Source organism: Trichomycterus rosablanca, chromosome 5 (assembly GCF_030014385.1).
Source record: "Trichomycterus rosablanca isolate fTriRos1 chromosome 5, fTriRos1.hap1, whole genome shotgun sequence".
Lineage (NCBI taxonomy): Eukaryota > Metazoa > Chordata > Actinopteri > Siluriformes > Trichomycteridae > Trichomycterus > Trichomycterus rosablanca.
In genome coordinates this window covers 23,096,800-23,114,825 of record NC_085992.1, presented here as the reverse complement: position 1 = coordinate 23,114,825, position 18,026 = coordinate 23,096,800, and the positions used below count along the sequence as shown (strand labels likewise).

Sequence of the window (18,026 nt, the reverse complement as noted above, 5' to 3'; positions counted from 1 at the left end):
GATACCGTGCTCATTAACTTGTACTCGTACTCGCAAACGAGGCTCCGATACTAAACATCCGATACCGTGTGCGTAGTGCACGTTGCTGCGTTATGCCTAGTTCACACTACACCATTTTTTCGCTCGGCGACTGGTCGGCGATCAAAACTCGGCTCTCGATCGCTATGTGTGAACTATCCAACAACTCGATCCGACTGGCTCGCCGAGCGCTCGGTGACCGGATCGAGTTTTCTAGCATGTCAGATATCTGATCCAATAGGTATTGGTATCGGTATCGGCAAGTACAAAAATACATGTACTTGTACTTGTACTCGGTTGGGGAAAAAATGGTATTTATGCATCCCTAGTAATAACAGTGTTTTTTCCATCATAACTTTTCTAACACTGAGAGTAACAACATGCTTACACTCTTATTTTTTTTTACATAGACTTATTTTTACATAGAATAGTCACAACACAAGCTGGTAGAGATCGCACACACACGCATACACAAAGGAGTAGTCAAATCTTAGATCTTAAATCCCCAGTGCTAATTTTATTTCTTCTTTTGGCTGCCCCTGTATTTAGGGGTCGCCACATTGGATCATTCGGGTCTGCATACCTGATTTGACACAGTTTTTACACCAGTTGCCCTTCCTGATGCTTCCCTTCTTATTTTATCTGGGCTTGGGACCGGCACTGAGAGTGCGCTGATAAGTGCACCTCCCAATGTCTGGACTGTTTGGCCACTACTTTAAAACACAGCCAATCATGTCTGTATAGATATCCGACTAGCTCCTCTGAGATCAAGGGTTTGAATTTCTGGTCTAGGTTGATTTACCGCTGTGCCATGGGCTCGGTGGGTAGCACTGTCGCCTCACAGCAAGAAGGTCCTGGGTTCGATCCCCAGGCTTGGCGGTCTGGGTCCTTTCTGTGCGGAGTTTGCATGTTCTCCCCGTGTCTGCGTGGGTTTCCTCCGGGAGCTCCGGTTTCCTCCCACAGTCCAAATACATGCAGTCAGGTTAATTGAAGACACTGAATTGCCCTATAGGTGAATGGGTGTGTGTATGTGTGTCTGCCCTGCGATGGACTGGCACCCTGTCCAGGGTGTTACTGTGTGCCTTGCACCCATTGAAACGCTGGAATAGGCTACATCACCCCCTGCGACCCTAGTTGGATAAGCGGTGAGTGAGTGAGTGAGTGTATGTCTATGCCTCCCTAGCCATCATATTTTGGTACTTTGCTCTACATTTAGCCAAGAACTTGGGGAATGTTTTAAATAAACTTAAGTCATGCTGCATTAAAGGGACTACCCATACATTGCAAAGACTCATACACTGTCTTCTTTTTTTATTTTGCTGTAGGTACAGTGTTTGCTCGCTATATTCTGATTGGCTGCTGGAAGAACCTTATTGACGTATTGTCCACTCCGCTGACGGGTCGGATGGCAGGCAACTCACGAGCTCTGGCCTTCATCATAGGGGCTGATGGAGCTAAAGTTCAGAATCAGAGGGAAAGAGACACTATCTGCCTCAGCCTGGATGGTCTGCGTAAGGCTGCCGCACTCAGCTGCGCTCTGGGTAAAAACCTTTATGCTTATATGTTCAGTTTGTTGATCACATGGCTGCTTCTAGATTTTAGATATTAATTGCAAGTTTTCTATTACTTGCGAGTTATTTTATTTTGAGTTTTGAAAGTATTATTTGCACCCTTTTTTAAATAATTGGAAAATTATTATATGAAAACAGAGAGAAAGTCATATTCTTAAGACATATTCTTTGTAAATTGGGACCTGTAGAAAATCTTTTATTCCTTTAGTGATTGGAGACAACAAGGATTTTTTGTGTACATCATCATATAGAAAGAAAAAAGGAATTTGTCATATCAGTAGTGGACTCCCTAGTCAAATATTGCTTATGTTGTCCCAGGCAGAGATGGCGCACACACAGCGACTTCAGACTTGACTCGTTTCAAATGACTCGGACTTGACTCGGTTAAGTTACGTGTGACAATTTTATATATATATATATATATATATATATATACAGTATATATATATATATATATATATATGATCCGACATCATTCTGATCGTGTCATTTTCTGCTCTCTAATAACGCTCCGGCCGTTTTAACTCGCAATGCACGCAATGAGTAAATGTTCCAGCCAGCTTCTGGCGTAGCGATGAAGCGTCGCTCCCTACCTTTGGAATGTCACTTAAAATGGTGAAATACCCTGCGTAGTGCACTTCACTGGAACAGCTGGTGTGAATGAAACGCTCCTACAGAATTGGCGCTAATGGTTGGAAGAACCGCTTTCTGAACCAATCAGACCTTCTGATTTAAATTTTTAGTAAGAAATGCTGTTATTTGCATTTATTTAGTTTGCAGCGTCACACAGATGATATGTCAATGAAATGCTTGATTGGCTTTCTAACAAGTTAGTGTTTTACTTCACAACCGGGAAAAGTTTGGAGGTTTTTAATTATATGCACATTTACAAAATAGCAGATTATATTCCTAATGGGACAACACACGCTTATAAATTTAATAGCATCTGGAAGTACAGAAGTTAAGGTAAGCCGTGGTTATGGATTTTTTTGCTGTGTTTTGGATTTTGGCCGCTGTGCCTGATTTATCACGCGCTTTTGTTTGGCAATGAAAACAAAACGTCAGTTTAAGCTTTTAACTGGTACCTAGGAAAGTAATGGCACTAAGTAAAATGGCAAAATACAGCCGCTAATCTGTTGTTGTTTTTATCTGAACGTACATATTATTTATTTATTTCGACGCTACATTTCCAATATATGTTTTGTGTATATTATATTGACTCGTGACTTGACTCGGACTCTAGCCTAAAGACTCGTGACTTGACTCGGACTCTAGCCTAAAGACTCGTGACTTGACTCGGACTTGTATTTTGTGACTTGTGAACATCTCTGGTCCCAGGGTTGTGAGATTAAATCATGATGATGAACTTTTTAGCCTTAACTGGCATTCTTTGAAGTCAGGAATGGCAATGGGCATCAATGTTGGTGATGACCAAATTAACAATGATATGGAAAACATCACTTGGCACCATCACCAAGCTATTGTTGATAAAATCCTTGTTCTGGCCAGTAGACATATGTGGATGTAAAGCCCGGAGACTGAAGAAAGGATGAAAGACACAATCAGGCTTATGAGAACAAGTGCATCAGAATCTCATGGATGAAGATGATAACCACTGAGCAAGTTTACTAGATGACCAGAACAGAAAAGGAGCTACTAAACCACATTAAGCCCTGCAAGTGACAATACTATAGGCATGTGATGAGACACCCACATGACAACATTAGCCACATTTACATGCAGCCTGATAATTCATTAATAATCTGACTAATAGCTCAACAGCTTGTCCATGTATACACCTCAGTCTGACGGTCTGATTTAGGCCATTCCAAATACAATTTGACTGAATGAGGTGGGTATTTTTTAAAACATGCCATTGAATAGAATAATAATCACCATGCAGACCCCACCCACATAGTCTAGTTAGCCAGCCCTAGCAGAACTCTGTGCCAGTTATGCCCGCTAGATGGCACCCAGCCAACCCGTGTCAACACCGAGTTTCAAACCGATTCTTCAAAGGGGTGTTTTTTGCCATTTTTTTGCAAGAAGAAGGATAGTTTTTCAGTTGCTAGAATTGTGATGTGTATTTTTGTTTTGTCATAGCTTTTGCACTTTTTGTTGCTCAGTAGTTCTGGATTTTACTGTGCAGTTTATGCAATACAAAAAATCCTTACTAGCCATTTCCACCCGAAAAAAATGTTGTTTATATGTCTCCTTCACTAAATTGTCGAATACGTACAATACACCACTGATTAAGTTTTGTGCATGTCTGCAGGCGTGGCTGCAAACTGTGCATCAGCCGTAGCTCAGATGGCAGCAGCTTCCTGTGTTCCAGAGGAGAAAGAGGAGAAGGAACTGGTTGTGGTTGGAGATGCTATTACTCAAGGTACTGACAAACACACAAACACACACAAACACACAAACACACACACGCACACACGGTACTGTGCAAAGCTTGTAATCTTGTTATTAAGATAAAAACAGAAAATACAGGAAATATGTACACACAAAAAACAAATTTTTCAGAAAAAAATGCTTTTAGGCTTAGTATTAAGTGTGACCGCCAATCTTTGACACTAAGCATATTTAACACTTATGCATAGTATATGCTTGTATATATAAACATACACATTGTTTCAGAATTTTTTACACACTATTAAATTAACTTTAATGAAATGAAAAGATCATTCAGCAGTAAATTAAACCCACTACAGTTGGGATCCATGGTTTGGTTCCTCAGCTGTGCTATCGGCTGCTCGGGTGTCTACATACAGACTATCTGACTGGCTATGTCAAAGCAGGTGCATATAATGGATTAACGTCCTGAGGTGTGTTACTGCATTGCGTCAGATTCTGGGAAGATACTGGGGAAACCAGTTGCACTGCGACCCTGATAAGGATAAACCAGTGCCTGCTAAATCTGAATCAACTGATGGCGGTAAAAAAGCTAAAAAAAAAAAAAAAAAGCCAAGCAAATAGCAAAATAAAACAACTTGGTTGTCACATTGTTTATCAAATACTTTAACTTTAACTAAATGATGAGTCTTGAGTTATCTGACCTGAGCCTTTATTGATGATCTATATACTCAGGCAAACAGCCTATACAAAATGATGCTATCTATTTTTTTTCCTGGCTGCTCCAGTAGGTAGCAGTTGGGCATCACAGATCATTTTGGTCTGCATATCTGATTTGGCACAGTTTTTAAACTGGATGACCTTCCTAACACAACCCTTCTTATTTGTATCTGGTCTTGAGACCGGCACTAAGAGTGCACTGACAACCCTAGCTTAGACATAGCCAATCATGTTTGAGAAGACACCCAACCAGATAGTAAAGCTTAAATGCACAGAAAGCCAAATATATAAAGCAAAAAATAAAAGAAATGATTTTATCATATTTTTATCCTATTGAAATTTCTTTTCACAGTGTCAAATCACAGTGACCTAATGTGACTGTGAAAGCTTGTTAATTTTATGTCCACCAACATAACCATTATATATTTGTAATAATTTAATGTAATGTATTTTTAATACTGTTGATGTTAATGAAGCAAATGCCAGAATTAATGGGTTGCTTGTGTATGCTGATGTTAGTTAAACAGAGAATGGAGCAGAAACTGGAGCAGATAGGTCGTTATCAGGGAGTGAAGCTGCACACTGCACACATGCTCTGCATGGACGCCATCCTGAATGTGGGTTTAGAGATGGGAAGCCACAATCATGACTGCTGGCCGCATGTCTTCAGGTACATGTCCTTTTGATTCTCAGAGAGAAATCAACCTGCTTTAAATTCGCAATCAATTGGTGTGCAACCAGTCTATTCTGGTGCAATGCTGACCTGGATAAAATAAACTGGGAAGAAAAGATCACATTTGGGTCACTATATACTTAATTTTTTTAGCCTGATTTTTTTTCTGTATTATTTTAGAGTGGTGGAGTATGTGAGCTCTCTGGAGCACAGCCACTTCAGTGATGGAAGTTCTCAGCCTCCTTTGGCCATTACTCAGACCCAACAGGCTTCATCGGTGATGGGGAATCCGGAGCTGAGCACTGAGTCTAGTCCTGAGCTGGAACTAAGCCTGAGTCACCCAGTCATCCAGCCTCTCACTATCCAGGAACTGTTGCGTGATAACAGCCAAGCAAAAATTTCTGACCTGCGGAGTGGCGGTGTACTCACAGGAACCAGTGCTGCTAAAGCTGTCTGCACACTCTCCACACAGGCGGACAGGTATCACATTCAGAACATTCTCTTATAAGTGTGGCCTTGTTCTATAATAATTCATTACACTACAGCTGAACGGATCTGAATGCATATTCTTTTATAATTTTAAATAGTTTAGAATGAATTGTAATTACGCAATTTTGTATGATTATAATGTGTGTTTCTTAATGGTCTTTTTGAAGGCTGTTTGAAGATGCAGTGAGCAAACTTAACCTTGTGAGTCTAGTGGGTTTCCTGCACCAACTGAGAAAAGCCTCCCAATCCCAGCTGTTCAACTCGGACACCGAAACAGGGGACTACTCTTTAGCCATACCAGGTAGAAACGAGAATTTTCAGTTTTTTTTACTAGGGTAATCATTGTCAAGATGTGATGATAAACTGCAAACTTGCTTGCATGTTTCTTTATTTAATTCTGCTTCTATTATTAAAGGGGAGGCGAAGTCAACGCAGGACAAGCGCACTGCTCTTCATCTCTTCAGGCTGGGTGAGGCCATGCTTCGTATCGTACGCAACAAGAGTCGACCACTTCTGCACATGATGAGAGCCTGGAGTGTGGTGGCTCCTCATCTGGTGGAGGTACTACAGAAAGAAAAAAAGTGGTAGTAATGATGTGTTATAAATTGTGTGACATATCTTGGATCCATGGTTACTATGAGACATTTTAGGTTGCCAGTATTTTGAACTGACGAGAATTGATTTGACTTTGATTTGACCCTGTTTTTTAATGACGCAATGCATTCTTAAGGCTGTAATGGCCCTTTTTAAAAGCATACAGCCCCCAAACCTGTTCCTATAAATAATAATTAAAACTAGAGACTGACATCAGCTTTTGTAAGGACCTTTATCTGTCTTAAGTCTGTTTGTACTCAATAAAATAAATGTTTCCTCTGCTACCGGTCGGCTGGGCATCATCTAGCGGGCACAATTGACAGTGCCTTCAGCAAACAAAATTGGCCACCGAGTCTGCTGGGTGGAAAAAGACGGTGGGTGGGGTCTTCAAACGCTGTGCAAGGACCCTGGTTAGTGGACCGAGGCGCTTGTCCACAAGTGAATGAGCCTCATGTGCGAATCCACCAAGGCACGGGCAAAAAGAAGGGGTTGAGGGACTGTGCACATGTCAAAGGGGGTGTGGAGCAGGCAATATACAGTCCTCGAATGCAATTGGGATCCCCATTAGCAAAAGACTAATTGGCTATGCTTAATTGGGAGAAAAAGGGGGAAAATGCATAAATAAATAGAAAAAAAAATCTATTTTTCATTTAGTTTTACTGATGCTGATATTTCCTTCGATTGAGAGCATCCCTACAACATGATGCTACCATCACCATATTTACAATGTGAAAGAAACATTGCACTTAAGTCTTATCAGAATACATTTTTCATCACTTTGTTGGGGAGTCCAACATTTTATCTTATTTATTAATTAATTCATTCATTCATTCATTAATAAGTATTTTTGACCTGTCAATATTCTTCATATGTAACAAGATACTGATCGAATAGAGTAACAACTTGATATACTGTTGTTTATGCTTCATGTTTTTCCATTCTGTCTCACAAGGCTGCATGTCATAAAGAACGCCATGTATCCCAAAAGGCTGTGTCATTCATCCATGATGTACTGATGGAGGTACTGAGCAGTTGGGCCGAACTGTCTCACTTTCACTTTAACGAGGCGCTGTTCCGGCCCTTCGAACATATCATGCAGCTGGAGCTCTGTGACGAAGATGTACAGGACCAGGTACGTTTATAAACACTGGCTCAATCATATACAGTGTATCACAAAAGTAAGTACACCCCTCACATTTCTGCAAATCTTTTATTATATCATATATACATGAAACTTGGATATAACTTCGAGTAGTCAGTGTACAGCTTGTATAGCAGTGTAGATTTACTGTCTTCTGAAAATAACTAAACACACAGCCATTAATGTCTAAATAGCTGGCAACATAAGTGAGTACACCCCACAGTGAACATGTCCAAATTGTGCCCAAAGTGTCAATATTTTGTGTGACCACCATTATTATCCAGCACTGCCTTAACCCTCCTGGGCATGGAATTCACCAGAGCTGCACAGGTCGCTACTGGAATCCTCTTCCACTCCTCCATGATGACATCACGGAGCTGGTGGATGTTAGACACCTTGAACTCCTCCACCTTCCACTTGAGGATGCGCCACAGGTGCTCAATTGGGTTTAGTCCATCACCTTTACCTTCAGCTTCCTCAGCAAGGCAGTTGTCATTTTGGAGGTTGTGTTTGGGGTCGTTATCCTGTTGGAAAACTGCCATGAGGCCCAGTTTTCGAAGGGAGGGGATCATGCTCTGTTTCAGAATGTCACAGTACATGTTGGAATTCATGTTTCCCTCAATGAACCGCAGCTCCCCAGTGCCAGCAACACTCATGCAGCCCAAGACCATGATGCTACCACCACCATGCTTGACTGTAGGCAAGATACAGTTGTCTTGGTACTTCTCACCAGGGCGCCGCCACACATGCTGGACACCATCTGAGCCAAACAAGTTTATCTTGGTCTCGTCAGACCACAGGGCATTCCAGTAATCCATGTTCTTGGACTGCTTGTCTTCAGCAAACTGTTTGCGGGCTTTCTTGTGCGTCAGCTTCCTTCTGGGATGACGACCATGCAGGCCGAGTTGATGCAGTGAGCGGCGTATGGTCTGAGCACTGACAGGCTGACCTCCCACGTCTTCAACCTCTGCAGCAATGCTGGCAGCACTCATGTGTCTATTTTTTAAAGCCAACCTCTGGATATGACGCCGAACACGTGGACTCGACTTCTTTGGTCGACCCTGGCGAAGCCTGTTCCGAGTGGAACCTGTCCTGGAAAACCGCTGTATGACCTTGGCCACCATGCTGTAGCTCAGTTTCAGGGTGTTAGCAATCTTCTTATAGCCCAGGCCATCTTTGTGGAGAGCAACAATTCTATTTCTCACATCCTCAGAGAGTTCTTTGCCATGAGGTGCCATGTTGAATATCCAGTGGCCAGTATGATAGAATTGTACCCAAAACACCAAATTTAACAGCCCTGCTCCCCATTTACACCTGGGACCTTGACACATGACACCAGGGAGGGACAACGACACATTTGGGCACAATTTGGACATGTTCACTGTGGGGTGTACTCACTTATGTTGCCAGCCATTTAGACATTAATGGCTGTGTGTTGAGTTATTTTCAGAAGACAGTAAATCTACACTGCTATACAAGTTGTACACTGACTACTCTTAAGTTATATCCAAGTTTCATGTCTATAGTGTTGTCCCATGAAAAGATATAATAAAATATTTGCAGAAATGTGAGGGGTGTACTCACTTTTGTGATACACTGTATGTTGTCAGACACAGACCTTGTTTAGTTAGGTTTGTAGTTTAGCAACTTTAGGTTAAATAAACAGTTCTAGTTTTGCAAGAATTAAAAATGTTACCCTTTAAGATAAAGCAATAAGCCACGAGAGACCGTGCGTTACTGCGATTTTATCAGTAACGAGTGGCTTATTGCTTTTATAAAACGGAGGTCAACATAAAATATAATAAAATACAACAATGTTCAATTTATAAATGTTTTTATTTACAAAAACACTTACAAAAAGCATTCTTCCGCGAAATCACGTAGTCTGTTAAGTGTTTCTAGGCAACATGAGGGCGAACATAACATTCACTTTTTCTTTTCAGTGGCGTATTAATATGGAATGATGTGAGGTGGTCATAGGTGTGCGTTTATAGGTGTGCGTTTTATAATTTACCTTTTACAGTTGTGGGTCAGAGGAAAAAGTGTATTAGGGCACCTGACCATGAGCTTGTCGGATATCCCATTTAAAAAACAAATGGTATTCAAGTGACCTCTGTGTGATCTTATCAGTTATAACAGCCAGTTCTTCACACAATACTTTGAAGGATGTTTGTGGGAATTTGTGCCTGTTTAGTCACAAGATCAGTCAAAAAAGCCGTTTCATATCAATTGATGTGCCATTTTATTGTAAAGCTGTTCAGTAGGGATGAGGACAGGGTTTTCCATTACTTTTGTCCATGTAGTGTACACCCTTTTCTATCATTAAGATAATTATTAGCAGTCATGTGTTACAAATCAAAGGAAAAACCTAAAAGCTACATCACATGCTGGTCGCCCCCTGGTCCCTATAAGCATGTTAAATGTTTACATTCATGATGGCACAATTAAAAAAGACTAAACAGGTATGGCATTCATGGAAGGGTGATGACAAAAAAGCTGCTTTTGCCTAAATGGACAGCATGATTACTTAGCTTTGCATTGCTTCTGAACAAATCACTGGAACAAAGTTCTGGAACAATATACTTTTGGACTGATAAGACCAAGGTGGAGATGGTGGAGTTATGACCAAATCCAGCATAACAAACACCTCATACTTAAATTGACTAACACTGGTTTTTGGAACAGAACAATGGTCCCAGTGACAAATCGGCATCAATTAAATATTAAATCATATTAAATAATCATATTAAATATTTGCAAGATGTATTGTCTTTCATGGGTACTATAGGCTCTACGCCATCCTCTTGCATCAGTGAGATAAACCGTTTACTTCAACTTATCGTGGCTAAAGGTTCAAAATGTTACTAAATTATAGGGTATACTTATTTTTCCACACCTAGTCTCTAAATGCAGGTTTACTTTTTTGGAATAAAACGACTGCTAATTGAAATCTGTTGTATTTTCTGCTGTCACCTCAGAATCGTTGTTTGTTTTTAGAGCTGCTGAGGACTACACAATTGTTATTTAGGCTCTTAAGGAGGGTGTTATTTCTTTTTCTATTGAGGTGTTCTGGTTCCAGATCCATGGAGGCTGAAGCTGCTTTATTATACTTGTTGTGCATAATTATAGGCTGTTTAGTAAGGCAACCTCAATGCCCAAAAGTGTTGAACCTTTTTTTTGTCTTCATTATGGCTTGGTAGGTGGTCACATCCATTGGGGAGCTGGTGGAACTGTGCTCTCCTCAGATTCAGTCCGGTTGGAGGCCGCTCTTCAGTGCGCTACGCACGGTACATGGAAGCAAGTGTGACATGAAGGACTATCTGATTGGAGAATACGCTACTGGTTAGTCAAAATACTTCATTCATTAATTTTCAGTGTGGACTATTTGCTGGTGGTGTATTAACTGTAGTGTCAATGCTGGTACATGTTTGATTTTAGACAAATCCCAGGCTCCTGTCTTTGATGTCTTTGAAGCTTTTATTAACACAGACAACATTCAGGTTTTTGCCAATGCAGCGACTGACTACATCATGTGCCTTATGAAGTTCGTGAAGGGTTTAGGTAAGTTGCTTTTACAATTTAGACATTTGTATGGTTTCCATCTGGATATTTTTTTCCAGACAAATAACTGGGCCTTGGTCCACTAGGAAACAATGGGCACAGGGCACCTTTGCACTTGTTTTAAAGGTGTCACACTGCAGCCGCTCAGGTGGCGCAGCGGTAAAGTACGCTAGCTCACCAGAGTTGGGTTTCTAGATGCATCGTATCGAAACTCAGCTTTACCTTTCCGACTGGGTTGGGTGGCAGTATGAACAACGTTTGGCTGTTGTTCAGGGGCTTAGGGGTAGAGTCGGAGCATAGGTCCTCATAACTGGTACAACTGCGGCCCCTGCTGGTTGACTGACGGCGCCTGCACAGGGCTGAGGAATAACATTGAGGGGGGTGTGACCCTCCGTGCGCAGTGTCTCTCGGTGTATGAACTCGGCTCGTGCAGGTGAAAAATGCAGGCTGTACTGACTGCGTGCCGGAGGGGGCGCAAGTCAGTTGAGTGGCGTCCTCAGTCAGCAGCAAAAGGGTCGAATCAGGGGATAAAAGTTGGGGGGAAAAAGTGGGGAAAAAATAGATAATTAAAAAAAAAAAAAGGTGTCACACTGCTTAGAAACCACAATGCATGTGTTTAGATTATAGCCTTATAATTTCAGTTCTCCTATTTGCGCTCTTAGCTTTACTTAATATACAGTAAAGTATATGCATCTCTTAGTAATCTATTAAATAGTTAATGCAAGCAAATATATTACAAATAAATAAATTTGTGACCTCCTGTAGCGTAATGGTTGAAGATATGCTGCTGGTAACAGCCGTGACTGAGTTCTGGTGATTTAAATCCCAGGCTCGGCTCAGAAATACAGAACGAACATGGCAGTATGTGAACCTAGCCAACGAGGGGTCACATATCATGGACCCTTAGTGCTGCTCCCAAGCCCATATAAATAGAAGGGTTGGGGCAGGTAGGGCATCTGGTATAAAAACTCTATCAATTATGCAGATGAATGATTCGCTGTGGCCTTTAACAGAAGCACCACAAAGGAATCATTCATTTAATCATTAAATCTATTATTTGTTATGTTTTTATGTTGTAATTCTTTTAAAGTCTAGATGTAGCCTATGTCTTTTAATATTATAACCTGCCATGTATGTTCTTTTAGAGTATTTACAGAACAGTAGTTAATGTAACACACAATCAATCATTACTGCTTTTCTAAATGGGTTGGAATTGTGAAGTATTAGGATGGAAAGTGATAACATTTCTTATTTACATGCTGGTGCATATGTTTGTGTGCAGGAGAAATGGACTATAAGCAGATAGGAGACTGTGTTCATGCAAATGGATTCAGTTCAACAGACCTGTGCCTTCCAGCCTTGGATTATTTAAGAAAGTGCTCACAGGTAACTAATTATTTACCAACGTCATTAAAAGCCCTCTGGATTGAATCGATTGAGGTCATTGTTAGACTTTCTAAAAACCAATTACAGCATTAAGCAGGCGTTTTTAATTAAAGCAACCTACAATTGGGAATACAGTGCAAGCAATTAAAGATTAAGGGCTTTGCTCAGAGGCCCAACAGTGGCAACCTGGTGGTGGTAAATCTTGAACCTGTAAAATGTCTGATCGCTAGTCCAATACCTTAATGATTACACTCCCACCATCACTGGCCTATGACTGACCAGTCAGTGATCTGCAAAAAATTTGCAGTACAGAGATCCAATAATAAAAAATGATATAAATTATTAACCAATAGCATAAATAATGTTCTTTTAACAAATGTAAATATAAAACATTACCAAATTTAATTCAATAAATTGCGGCGGTCTAGCCTGCACACTTGCCCACCACTTCTGAGATCCAGGTTTGAATCTTGGTGGTGCTGTCTGTAGGCTGTCTACACAGAAGTGAGGCTATGTCACAAAGGCTATGTCTGTGTAGGGAAGGCCAAAGCCCTACAATGAATTGGCACCTTGTCCACGGTATTCCTGCCTTGTGCCCGGTGTTTCCTAGTGGAACAGGAGCAATTAATTGCATCATTAAATCCATTATTACCAATATTAAATTACATTTGCTGCATTTGGCGGCCGCTTTTATTCAAAGTCACTTATAATTATGACTGAACACAATCCGAGCAATTGAGGGTTAAGGGCCCTGCTCAGGGGTCCAACAGTGGCTACTTGACAGTGGTGGGGCTTGAACGGCAACCTTTTGATTGCTAGTCCAGTACTTTAATCACTGAGCTACCACTGCTCACAAGAATCAACATCCATGGCTATATGCTGCAGAGCTCTTTGTAGGAACCATAGACTAGTAAAACTCGCACTTGGTTAAAATTGTGTATACAAAGTTTGATTACTGTAGATCTGAAATGGCATTATGTCAGATCATTGTGCTGAACCGTGATATGTATGGGTTCCAGCTGCTTGCCAAAATCTACAAGATGCCTTTAAAGCCAGTGTTTTTGGGTGCACGGTTGGCCAGCCTGCCCATGAGAGCCCAGGAGCGCTCTGTAATCAGTGATGATGGAATGGACTGCGTTCTGTCCGAGTTTGATGATGACACAGGTAACTCATTATGCACTTCATGACTTGAATAGGATTAGAATAGCACAAGCAAGGCAAAGTACACTATATGATTTGGTGTTGAGAAACAGTGCTCGGACACATAGCACAGAGCCCTGATCTCAGTTCACTTTAAACAACGTGAGTATGAGTTGGACCTCAATTGTGAGACAGGTTTTACCTCATTAATACCCTTTTAACTAAATCAGCACAACTTTTCTTAGATTTGTTTCCCTTTTTTTGTGGAAAGCCTTTCTAAAAGAGTGAAGGCTGTTATTGTCACAGAATATTCAGTAATCTTGTGGTTGTTTTTGGCCAATAATAGCAGCATTATGATAGTCATTTTTAAAATATAATGAAGTAAATTCAGTGGTTTTCATTTAAGCCAGTGTCGGATTAGTGCTAATCACATGGTTTTTTAAAAGAAGGCATGGTCAATCTGGAAGCAGTTAGCAATTACTGTTTCCTCATTATTTAATTCCTATTTCCGCAGAGCAGAAAATATTTAGATATGTAAAGTTTTTTTACAACAGACCTGTGGTCAAGTTGTACAGTGGAGTTGGCAAACGTCGTTTTATTTGGTAATGGTAGAGCTAAGGGTAAATATTAAATAAACAAAAAAAATTTTATTTATTGCACCTGTTTCACGCATACTGATTCTATCATATATTGTGTCATTTTGTGGGGCCAAGCAAAGCTTATAGTACTCAAAACCTTCATTACAGTGGAGGAAATAAGTATTTGATCCCCTGCTGATTTTGTAAGTTTACCCCCTTACAAAGACTTGAACAGTCTATAATTTTTATGGAAGGTTTATTTTAACAGAGAGAGACAGAATATCAACAAAAAATCCAGAAAAAAAACATTAAATAAAAGTTATAAATTAATTTGTATTTAATTAAGGGAAATAAGTATTTGATCCCCTACCAACCAGCAAGAATTCTGACCCCCACAGACCGGTTTTGTGCCCATGAGGCACACAAATTAGTCCTGTCCCTGTATAAAAGACTCCTGTCACAGAATCAGTTTCTTCCGTTCAAATCTCTCGACCACCATGGGCAAGACCAAAGAGCTATCAAAGGACGTCAGGGACAAGATTGTAGACCTGCACAAGGCTGGAATGGGCTACAAGACCATCAGCAAGAAGCTTGGTGAGAAAGAGACCACTGTTGGTGCGATAATTCAAAAATGAAAGAAATACAAGATCACAGTCAATCGCCCTCGCTCTGGAGCTCCATGCAAGATCTCACCTGGTGGGGTAAGAATGATTCTGAGAAAGGTGAGGTCAGTCCAGAATTACACGGGAGGAGCTTGTCAATGATCTCAAGGGAGCTGAGAGCAGAGAAATGCTGGATATGACCCCAAGAACACCATCCCCACTGGGCATTTCTTTGCCTCCAAACACGGCGAGTGGAGTTGATGCCAAAGAGCTCAATTTTGGTCTCATCTGACCATATCACATTCTCCCAAGCTTTCTCTGAATCATTCAGGTGTTCATTGGCAAACTTCAGACGGGCCTGTACATGAGCCTTCTTGAGCAAAGGGACTTTGCGGGCACTGCAGGATCTCAATCCATTACGGCGAAGTGTGTTACTAATGGTTTTCTTGGTGACTGTGCTCCAAGCTCCCTTGAGATCATTGACAAGCTCCTCCCGTGTAATTCTCGACTGACCTCACCTTTCTCAGAATCATTCTTACCCCACCAGGTGAGATCTTGCATGGAGCTCCAGCGTGAGGGTGATTGACTGTGATCTTGTATTTCTTCCATTTTCGAATTATCGCACCAACAGTGGTCTCTTTCTCACCAAGCTTCTTGCTGATGGTCTTGTAGCCCATTCCAGCCTTGTGCAGGTCTACAATCTTGTCCCTGACGTCCTTTGATAGCTCTTTGGTCTTGCCCATGGTGGTCGAGAGATTTGAACGGAAGAAACTGATTCTGTGACAGGAGTCTTTTATACAGGGACAGGACTAATTTGTGTGCCTCATGGGCACATAACCGGTCTGTGGGGGTCAGAATTCTTGCTGGTTGGTAGGGGATCAAATACTTATTTCCCTTAATTAAATACAAATTAATTTATAACTTTTTTCTGGATTTTTTGTTGATATTCTGTCTCTCTCTGTTAAAATAAACCTTCCATAAAAATTATAGACTGTTCAAGTCTTTGTAAGGGGGTAAACTTACAAAATCAGCAGGGGATCAAATACTTATTTCCCCCACTGTATATACATGATGATATTAAAAGTCTTTATATTCTGTGTATTTATGAGAGTAGAATAAGTCCCAGTGAAAAAAAAAGAAAACATACCAAGATATACAGTGAAACCGTCAGAATCTTAAAAAATACAGTGATACAAATTTTTGTTCATACTGCCCAGCCCTACAATGTTGTTTAAGTAAATGATATATTTTACGAAATGCCCTTTGTGTAGTATCATTTTTCATTTCATTTTCATCAGCCGCTTTATCCCGGTCAGTGTTGTGGTGGGTTAGTTTTCATAAGGTAACAATGAGTGGAAGGCAGGAAACCCTTGAGAGGGATGCAGTCCATTGCAGAGCTTCAGCCATGCCGTTCCTTTCAAACATGACCTATCAGGTATGATATCAGAATGATATATTTATATATATATATATATATATATATATATATATATATATATATATATATATATATATATATATATATATATTTATATATATTTATATATATGATATATATACTCACTGGCTGATATCATTAATGAGATTTGAACCCGGTGATTGAGTAAATGATTCTTTTGTCTGCTCCCGTTAGTGGCTTCCAAGGTGGATCATTTGTCTGCATATTGGATTTGCACAGTTTTTACACTAGATGCCCTTCCTGATGCAACCCTTTTATTAATCTGGGCTTGGGGCCAGCACTAATGGTACAATAATACATCTCCCCCCAGTGGCAAGGTTCATGTACTGCTATGTACCTAATGTATTTGTGAGACCATCCATGGATTCAAACCCCTGGAACTCAGGCTCTGCTATTACCATGATGCCACACAAGCTCACACTTAACAGAATAATTATTGAGTATCACATTGTGTTCTTGCAGGTTTGATCCAGGTGTGGATTTTGCTGTTAGAGCAGCTTACTGCAGCTGTTTCTAACTGCCCTCGTCAGCACCAGCCACCCACGTTGGAACTGCTGTTCGAGCTGCTCAGAGAAGTCACTAAAACGCCAGGTAAGCCAAAACTTTAATAGAACACCAACACCTACTAATAATAATAATACATTTTATTTATATAGCGCTTTTCAAGATACTCACCTTTAGATATCACATAAACATGGTCTTCCAGGTACACTCATAAAACATCCCTGTGTGCTGTTGTTGTTTTTTTACAGGACCAGGCTTTGCCATTTTTTCAGTTATCCAGCTTCTCCTTCCTGTCATGTCACAGTGGCTTCAGCGAAGTCATGCAGATTATTCCTACTGGGATATCGCAGCTGCAAACTTTAAGCATGCCATTGGCCTATCTTGTGAGCTGGTGGTGGAGCATATTCAAAATTTCATTCATTCAGGTAGAGCTGTCTACATTTGTCATTGTAGAGCAGGCAACTTAGCATAAAACACATTGGTGATCATTAGGGACCAGTCATTTATACCCAAAAAACACAACTATAATAATAATTTATTGAGCAAAATGTTTAAGCAGAATCCATCTCTCTCTCTCTCTCTCTCTCTCTCTCTCTCTCCCTCTCTCTCTCTCTCTCTCTCTCTATGGCTTGTTTTACTTTTTAATGACACACATGATACAGTCAGATTATGTAAGATTTATCCATTCTATCAACCACCTTTTTTAGCTCTGTTAACAATTTGGCACCATGTTTGCTTTGTGTGATCTAAGTGGTCTTATAACATTTTATACTGTCCAATTTTACATGTTACACTGTGTCATGTGACATGCACATAATGTCAGATTATATGCTGTAATTCTTTAATGACAGGCCTCAATACAGGATTTAAAATGTCAAGTAGGGAAATATGAAGTGTTTAAGTCTGGCTAGAGAATTAAATTCTTAAGTTCTAAAGAGAACAGAAGTTATGAAGTATTATTTTCACACTTATGAGCATTTGTGGCAGCTGCTATGTCAATGTAACTAGACTTATTAGGTTGATTTTTTTTTTTTAATAATGGTTCGTTGGTTCACTTGATTAATCTATATAACAAAGTCACTGTGTTCCCTACATTAGTTTTATTACTGCTGTCCTCGGTTTGGTGGTTTCTAGCGATCACACTGTTAGATTTTGATACACAATTTTTGACTCTGTCAGAACTTTTTCAGTTGAAGTTGCATCAGAGCCTCGGTTATCGCAGTGTAATGCCAGCT

The 18,026-nt window shown here is 40.4% G+C and overlaps 1 protein-coding gene across 1 annotated transcript in view; it reads left to right on the top strand.

The window, feature by feature from the left end:
• The window catches only part of LOC134314996 (brefeldin A-inhibited guanine nucleotide-exchange protein 3-like), a 63,004-nt gene that overhangs the window by 26,094 nt on the left and 18,884 nt on the right, over positions 1-18,026 (top strand). Inside the window, exons 16-28 of the mRNA XM_062995869.1 lie at positions 1,344-1,559; positions 3,865-3,975; positions 5,184-5,334; positions 5,518-5,817; positions 5,994-6,127; positions 6,242-6,387; positions 7,373-7,552; positions 10,762-10,903; positions 11,000-11,122; positions 12,405-12,508; positions 13,528-13,672; positions 16,750-16,878; positions 17,040-17,216. Coding sequence (XP_062851939.1) covers positions 1,344-1,559; positions 3,865-3,975; positions 5,184-5,334; positions 5,518-5,817; positions 5,994-6,127; positions 6,242-6,387; positions 7,373-7,552; positions 10,762-10,903; positions 11,000-11,122; positions 12,405-12,508; positions 13,528-13,672; positions 16,750-16,878; positions 17,040-17,216 — 2,058 coding nt within the window. The remainder of the gene's footprint in view (positions 1-1,343; positions 1,560-3,864; positions 3,976-5,183; positions 5,335-5,517; positions 5,818-5,993; positions 6,128-6,241; positions 6,388-7,372; positions 7,553-10,761; positions 10,904-10,999; positions 11,123-12,404; positions 12,509-13,527; positions 13,673-16,749; positions 16,879-17,039; positions 17,217-18,026) is intronic.